This window comes from Aplysia californica, unplaced genomic scaffold, assembly GCF_000002075.1.
Source record: "Aplysia californica isolate F4 #8 unplaced genomic scaffold, AplCal3.0 scaffold00002, whole genome shotgun sequence".
Lineage (NCBI taxonomy): Eukaryota > Metazoa > Mollusca > Gastropoda > Aplysiida > Aplysiidae > Aplysia > Aplysia californica.
Genome location: NW_004797272.1, coordinates 1887433 through 1896301, shown reverse-complemented (window position 1 = coordinate 1896301; position 8869 = coordinate 1887433). Strand labels below are relative to the sequence as shown.

General features: G+C 40.3%; 1 protein-coding gene across 1 annotated transcript in view; it reads left to right on the top strand.

The window, feature by feature from the left end:
* Nucleotides 1-7190, top strand: part of LOC106013452 — a gene marked incomplete in the record, with an annotated part of 68590 nt that extends 61400 nt beyond the window's left edge. The window contains 1 exon segment of the mRNA XM_013089283.2: nt 5391-7190. Within this exon segment, the coding sequence (XP_012944737.1) occupies nt 5391-6150 (760 nt within the window).
* Between the last annotated feature and the right edge of the window lie 1679 nt (nt 7191-8869).

Sequence of the window (8869 nt, the reverse complement as noted above, 5' to 3'; positions counted from 1 at the left end):
CTCTCTCTCTCTCTCTCTTCGAAACAAAAATGTAATATTCAGTCATTTTTCCTTCCTCACCACGGTGTACTAAGACCTGCAAGCAAGTTAAATCTCTTATTCCCTCCAGCTAATTCCTCTTAAATTGCTTTAGCTTAAAAATATTTTTAACGTTATATTCTCTTTCCAGTACGTCTTTGCCGATCGCCTTGCTGTGTGAACGTAATTGTTCAGAACAGTATGGAATTACACTAAGCGCTTTCTTTCCGTAATTGCGTTTCCAAAAGAAATATTGCCTTAGTTCATTGATGTTCTCGACAACCCGCAGCAAGAATAATGCTGTGTCAATAATATCAAGCATAAAACTGACAGAACGATCTTTGAGCGTCTTCTCGAAACAACGTTTTGTCGATCTTTCTCGCTCAGCGTATTATCTGTGAGTGCGTGTGTGTACGCGTGCGTGCTATGTGTTTGTCTGTGTTTACGTACATGGGTATGTTGTGTGTGTGTTTATGTGTGTGTCTTGCTCTGTGTGTGTGCGAGTGTGTGTTTATGTATGTGTATGTAGGCTATGTTTGTCTGTATGTATCTATCTAGATATTTATTCTTTTTGGGAGTGCCTAGAGCCACTTGGGAGTAAGCGCTATAGAAACGTTCTTTATCGTTATTATATTATTATTTATTATTTGTATAGCGCACTTGCCGGAATATCCCGTTTGTCATGAACTTTACAAACATATATAAAGACTGCCACCCGGATTGAGGGAGGGGACAATAATGAACAGGAACCAAAAAATTACAATAATTATAAGGAATTGACATTCTTTACAGCACGAAGGCAAATCGATAAAAGAGGATGTCTTGTCATATTTTTGTGGTTTTCGTGATTTCTACAGTGAGGGAACAATGAGGAACTTTATGAGTACGGTACTGAAATAGACCAACCACTGAGAGTCGCTCCTTTCTGGAAATACACAAAAACTGCATCAAATCGAACTATGACAGCCGGAAATTGATTTGGCTTTTTCATACGAAAGGCAGGGGGGAAAGCTCCGCGAAATTGCAAAAGTGTCTCTTATTTTTATTTTTTTTACCCTTTTAATTGTTTATGAAGATTTATGAACGTTTTTTGCCTTTAAACACAGCTGAATCAGTGTGGGTATTCCAGGATATTTCGGTACATTTATTTTGATTGTTGCAATTTTTTTACGTTCATTGTATTGTTTTTCGATCGGTTGGTAGGTTACGTGGATGATCGATTGTTTGGTTGTTTATGTTTCAGTTCTTTTATTGCTCTTATTTCGATTCTCTGTCAATATTCCGTCTGTTGTGATGTTATTTGTCTTCTCTTCGTTGGCTCTAATCTTAATGTCTTCTTCAATTACTTGGGTGCATGTTTGTTTTTGTTGTTTTGTTGATTTTTGGGGGTATTTGTTTTTATTTATTGTTTGTGTGTGTGTGTGTGTGTGTGTGTGTGTGTGTGTGTGTGTTTTGTTTGTTTTTTCTTGTTGCTTTTATTTGCTTTATTCTTCTTTTTTGTGTACGCTGTATGTCCGTTTTCATAAGCTGTTTCGTCCACTTTCTTGGATTTAGATTCGACTTAGGGGGGCGCTCTTTTTCTTTGCAAGCATACACGTCATTTGAACCATAGCAACACTGTGTATGTGCGTGTGTGTGTGTGTGTGTGTGTGTATGTGTATGTGTATGTGTGTGTGTATGTGTGTGTGCGTGTGTACGCGTGTGCTTGTGTTTGTCGGTGCATGTTTCACTGTGACCATCTGAAAGTACACATTTATGCATTTCATGTGTGTTTGTTTGTACTGTAGTGTTCAGCACAATATTTGTTCTTACTTCTTTTCTGTTCTGTATAGTTTGTCACAACAAGTTGGGCGGGGGGATGGGGGATGGAAGAAAATTCAACTAAAAGTGAACTCAAGTACATAATATGGGGAAAAGTAAATGCTCTGTCCAAGCGTACTCACTCTTTCACAAGACATACATACAAACGCTCGGTAGCTCGTACACAATAACATCTCACAAAGATGTCTACAGAAAGGAAGGTTTATAAAAACAAAACTATTGGCCTCGGTCAAGCCAGAATCTAATTACCCATTATTTCAGACACCCCACACGCAGATTTATATCTGCCTTTACACTCGGTAGTCTTGGCACGGAATCCTTCGTTCGTCTGAAATCGATATCTCAGACACATTCTCCTGGATACCCTGAGCTTTGAGCCGGCCCAGGCTGCTTGTGGGTTAGACGCACAGACAGAACGATATTAGCGCCCAATTAGAGACACTCCCTCGGTAAACGACTTGGCCATTGTTTCGATTACAAGGAAACCCATCAACGGAACCTTTCTAGGGTCTTCATATGATCTGGTCTCACGCTTTTGATGGCCATTGTTGCGTTTTATACTGGAGAGGTAGTTTTTATAAGTTTACAAGTTACACAGAGCTAATTATTATTATCAGAATAAGTTTTCCAATAACTTGTTGCCTGTGGCATGGTTTGTAACGTTAACCGTTGTAGTAAAAGTACTAAAATCTTAGTAAGATGTTTCAAATGAGCTTCGGCATGACGTAGTGAACGCATTTTCAGTTGGAGCTTTATGAAAATTTGGGTTTAGGAAGACCACATGAATATGAAAAAGAAAAATTTCCAATATACGATCTAGCTAAGGTACACTTGCAAGCATTCACGAGCAAGACTTTCATATAGCGGTGAACTCCAGAACAATAAATTAGTGTAAAAGGAGTCCCAATTCAGCTTTTTAATCTTATATATTATTATGTACCGGGAATAAATATACTTCTCGTAGCCCTGGTCGTTGGGTCACTATTTAAAAAACACTTTTCAACCCTCCCTCGACATCTAAAAAAAGGAAGGGGGCTCTCGTGACCTAGAGGTTAAGGTATTCGCCTCAATTCAAAGGTCCCGGGTTCGAAACCGGGTAGCAATGGGGAAATTTTTCTTTGTCTAAAATTGTCTCCTTTCACCTCTTTTCCTGCTCTGTTGCAATATTCTGTCGTCTGCTTTCGTTTCCACTTTTTGCCCCCACCCTTCACCTCCTTTGCCCCCTCCCCTGGGCTCCTGACTCTTTCTGCAGCCTTTCCACTGCTACTCCTTGGCTCATTATTACTGCTGTCTTTCGGTCACACCCCTGATCTCCTGGTAAGAAAGATCTACACCTAGCCTTCTCGGACAAGGCCGAAAAATCTCGGAGGTCCCGCGTGCAAGTCGCACACGTTAAAGATCCCTTCGTGGTCCAAAATCGACAAGAGTAGGCTTTGGCCGCCACCCGGGCAAAATTCAAAATTTCCTACCAACTGAAACTGCTAGGTTTGTCCCGCGCGCTCATACGACCTTATGCAGTTGCGAGTGCCGTAAAACACTTACCCAAAAAGAAAAGAAAAAAAGAAAGGTAGTATTCAATATTACTAAAAACATGATAGAGCCGGGTGTTAAAGATTTTGAACTTAAGAAGTTATAAAATTGTATGTTTCGATCTCTATGTATCCTTATGAAATATTCCAGAATTGAGCCATTGCTTTCCAATTCCACTTTTGTACCCCCGGGGTTGTATTCTTCACATTTTAGAATACTTCTTGTACGACAATCTCTTTGAAACTCTCAGTATTTCTGAAAAAAATGTTTTGACAGACTGCTATTCAAAGCGCACGAATCGGATTAACGAGTAAATTTCCTCTTTGGAAAGTGGTGGCACAGAGTTCTCCATGTCGTATGGATAAGATAGTAAAACACAACGTACGGATAGGGATAAAATGTGAGCGCGCACTCTTCACTCTTCAGTTTAGTTCGAAGCTGCATGGAAAACAAGGTTCAGGGAAGTGGTCACTGATCTTTGAACAACACACAATAACCTTATCTCGAAAACAGGGCGCAAAACACTGGCGACCTGCAACAATGTGTGGACTATCTCTGTTTGTGATACTGTGCATTATTCATGTATTTACGTATTTTTAGTGTATAGTTTGTGTGTTTATGTACGCCATTGTGAATTAATTTCCCAAGGGGACATTCTGAATTTACAATTTTAATTCTATTTTTATTTAGTAGATATTTCAAAGAAGTGACAGAGAGACTGTTGTCAATAGTGCGCGACTTAGGTGGCGGTTGACAGCAATAAATCTAATTAATGACAATATCAACGCAAAGCACTCTTTTGCCGTGCTGAAGACACGCAGGCTGCTCGTTATAAGGTATACTTTAACGGGTGGCAAGTTTTGAATCATGCAAAGTTATGCACCAGAAGATTTCGGCAGGCTTTGCTTGGTAGTAATTTCTTCCATGATCCTTACAAACTGATAACTAGGTCTACTGGGTGATTACTGGGCAAACAAGATTTACCATATTATTTTGTTCCTTGGTATTTTGCATTTTCAAAGGGGTTTTTTTTTGGTTGGTTGGTTGGGAATTTGTGTGTGTCTGGGGTTTTTCTTTATTTTTGTTGTTATTGTTGTTGTTATTATCGTTGTTTTTGTTTGCTTTTATTTTTAATCTGTGGCATAGTTTCGGTGCAAAACGTCCCTCAATAACAATCCCAAATAAACTCATGTTAATATCGGGAAAAATAATCTCTCTAATGTCATCTCAGAGTCAAGCTCCAGCTTTATACTTAGAACTTGCTTTCGGCTTATATGGGTATTATTTCCAGAAAGGAATGATGAGAAGAGAAATAAGTTCAGTCTGCAGCTTGATTTGGTTGTCATGAATTTTTTCTCAGAGAAGTATGACAAGTTATTTTGAAATGATAAGTAGGCCTACGCTAATGTATTATCCCGTAGTGGTCCAGTAAATAGTTTCACCTCGTTGCGTAAATCACCAAAAGCTACTATTGCTCACAACCACTTTACTCTTAGGTAACTGGGTGAGCCAGAAGATTCAGTTGTTGGATAATCAACTTTTGCCTCATTTTCTTTCTGAATTATGTGTTACAGAAATGATCTGAAGTGGCGTCGCTAACCTAGTGGTTGGTTAGCCTGCCGAACCTGTTATTGTGAGATTGCTGATTCGGTGGTTTGAGCCTCAGTCCTTAGGAAAGGCACTTTACACGAATTTTGTATTTGGCTCGGTCCTTTCGGGGATGGACGTTAAAACTCGAAAGCCCCGTCTGGTAAATAACCTAATAGTTAAAACCCACACCATTTCACATTTTTCAGTGATCGGAGAGGGCATGAGTTCCAGGTCTCACCTTTTGAACAACCACTTACGCTGCTAATAAGGAGGTCAAAACGTGAGCTCAAAACTAAGTTTGTTGCAAATACGTTCATATCAACGGTTCCCTAAGCTTGCTAAATATCCCTGTTCCCTCATCACCCCCCCCCCCCCCAACCGCCCAACTCCAAAACAAAAACAATTACAAGCTAATCATCTTTTATCCCCCGCAGGTTCCGATCTTGTCCCCACTTGGCGTCCGTCGTTAACTCCTCTCAGGACTCCCCGGGCAGCGATATGGCTCCCATCACGGATCACGAGGGGAACATCATCCACACCACTCCCGCCACACAAAACACTCTCCAGGTGGACGGACTCAAACCAGAGCCTGGAGGCGTCCGCTCAGCTGTAGCAACACCGACGCCCCCTTCGACCCCCGGAAGCAGTCGACGTAGGGATCCAATGACGTCATCATTCGCGTCCAGGTCTCAGAGCCAGAGTAACGGCGTGTCCCCGGCGTCCACACCAAAACTTTCCCGGCGTTCTAGAGCGGATACTGGTGGTGGTGCCGGAAGCAATCACATCCCGCGGACCTACTCTGCTGACAGTCATGGGTGTAAGGATGACAGTGACAGCGCTGACGGTGCGGGATTTTTCGCCCTCGGTGGCCAGCCTTTCAAGGACGATAACGTCCTGAAGAGGTTTCAAGATGCCACTTCGCCTAGGGACACCGGTAGCACCAGCCACTTGCCTTTCGGAGACAGCCTGGACCTTCTAGATGCTGACAGGCTGAGTGACACTGATGATGCGTCTTCCATGCATGTGACGAGGAGACAGGCACGCCATCATCACCAGCTGGAGCAACATCACCACTATCAGGACACTAGTGATGACAGCGTGGATAAGTGTAACCGCTGGCTTCAGAGTCTAAAACTGAACAAGTCAGACAAGATCAAATCAAGAAGTCACATTCAACTTCCACCTATATGAGTTACGCTGCGGTACTAATGGCTCCAAGTTTTGCAATTATTGTGCTACAATATACGTATTATGGGTCCAGTGCATAGGTCATCCATTGAAAAAAGGAAACGGGTAAATGGAGATAAATAATGTATTACATGAGTTGCTGTGGTAGATATGATTTATCCTACGGGTGAAATTGCCAAGTTGTATTCATGAGCAATTCCTCAAGTAGGATAAATCATGGTCTACTACCATAACCAGTGTAATAAATGTTTATACCATACTGGTAACAGCGGGCGAAATAGATCCGTACCAACAAAGTTCAAATGAACAGCCAAGTAGACATGAGGATCTATTCAAGAGTCTCACTTAAAAACAAAATGTTCATGACCGTCGGAGTCAGAGTGAGGATTTTAAAGATCTAGATTGCTTTCCTTTATTTTTAGCCACGCTCATTTACATGTTGTGCTATCCGTATGTCTCTCTCCGCGAAATAAACCCCAAACGAAACAATAATAACGCAAGCATAGGCAAAGCAAGCAGAAAACGTAAGATTCCAAGTTAAAAAATTAAGAAACTGCGTTTATATGACATGTTGTTGTGGGAATAGAGATTACTTTGATTTTAAACTTTGCAATCAAAACAAACCAAAGGCTAGGAGTTATTTGCTAGCATAGACGTGTGCAGTGCACAAAATACATCAAATGCACTCTGACGTAATCCCGGTTCTCTATACTGCGCACCATTTGACTCAGTTTGGATCAAATTTAAGGGAAACGTAGAGAGTTGTGCCTACTCTCTACTACTATAGGGACGGTGGGATACTGGGGTTTGGCACTTCATTTTTTACAGGGGGAAAGAGCGGCTACCGTGACAAAGCACGATCTAGGAATATTATGATTCAAGTCTATACTTTGCTTATAGCTACAGTGGGATAGAAGGCGGATATAGTGCCCGGAATAATATTAATATATGCATTTTTTTAAAAACTTCACGTGTGAGAGATATCAGCTTAGCCTATATATCACGTAAGGGTTTATTTCACCGTAATAGCAATGCTAAAAAAATTATTTATAAAAAAAATGTATTCCCTTCGAGTCTGACTTTGAGAGGACAAAACTACAGTAGCCTCCGTTTTGTCTTTCCAAGCAATAATTTTTCGAAGTTGTAACGTCATATCTAACGGCACTATTTATCCCATTGTAGAAGTGGCTAGAGCGCTCCTTTAGCTCAGTTAGTATTTTGCTGGACTGTAGAGCGGGTGGTCCTGGCACGAACCCCTGACTGGGCGTTCTTGATCTTGGCTCGTTTTGTGAAATTTTAAGGCTCTAAACTCATTTGGCACGGTCGTATTCCTATCGGAGATGGATGTTGAAATGTCTTTTAAATAACCAAATGGTGTTGAAAGGGTTTTTTAATCTGTACGCTTTTTAGAGGTGGCTAAAAATAAGTGTACTTACTCTAAACTCTCTCTCTCTAACAATATTTAGAGACTGAAGTACACGCAAAAAACATGTTCACAGTCTGATTCATGTGGACAAGCTCAAAACATGAAGAAGTTTTATTTCACGATTTTTAAGAAACTGTTGCTCATGTTCCAAGTCGGATGTTAGCGTTCTCATTGTATACTCCCATTACAAAATCTAGTAATGATACTGACGTCTGATCTATTGGATTCCGTTGATAGCAAAAACATCTGCCGTTTAACTCTTTTGGATCTGTCCGCAGCTTTTGACACAATTGACCATGCTATTCTACACACAAGACTTGAGCGCTCATTTGGCTTATCGGGTACTGTGCTTTCATGGTTTAAGTTATATTTACTAGAAAGAGTTCAGTCAGTGCAAATTAAAAATAGCTTTTCAAAGCAGGTCAGGCTCGATTATAGAGATCCACAGGGGTCCGTTCTTGGACCAGTGCTATTTACACTATATACACAGCCCTAGCAAGCATTTTACAAAATCATGGATTGAATTATCATTTTTATGCCGATGATTCCCAAATGTATGTTAATGGCACCATTCAAGATCTGCCAAACATGATTTCTATCACTAAACAATGAAATTAAACAGCGGATGACAGTAAACAAATTGAAACTAAACGAAGAAAAGACAGACATCATTCTTATAAAAAATCCACAATTAAATAAAGGTTTGGAAAGTGTCAACTTTGATTTATATGGGCATATAACATCTAGTAAAGAAGATGTCAGGAATCTCGGTGTATGTATTGACCACCACTTATCAATGGGCTCGTTTGTAGGATCTCTGTCCAAATCCCTTTATTTTCAGCTGAGAAGGTTAGGCCTAGTTCGAAAGTACTTTTAAACGAAGAGACCACAAAAACACTGGTAACATCTCTTATCCTATCTAGATTGGACTATTGTAACTCACTCCTAACAGGTCTGAACAACAAATATTTGAATCGTTTACAAGTGATTCAAAACTATGCCGCTAGACTGATAACAAGATCTAAAAAACGGGACCATGTCACTACATTATCAAAAGAACTACATTGGCTCCCTGTAAAAGAAAGAATAATACTTAAAATCTTCGTCAAGTGTTTCAGATGTGTAAATAAAACTGCTCCTTTTTATCTACAAGAACTGATCAGTATATATAAGCCAGGGAGAAACATAAGATCATCAAACGATAACACCCTACTTGTGACACCTGTAAAATCATACAAATCATCTGGAGAGAGATCTTTCTCATATCTTGGTCCATTTATGTGGAACAGATTACCC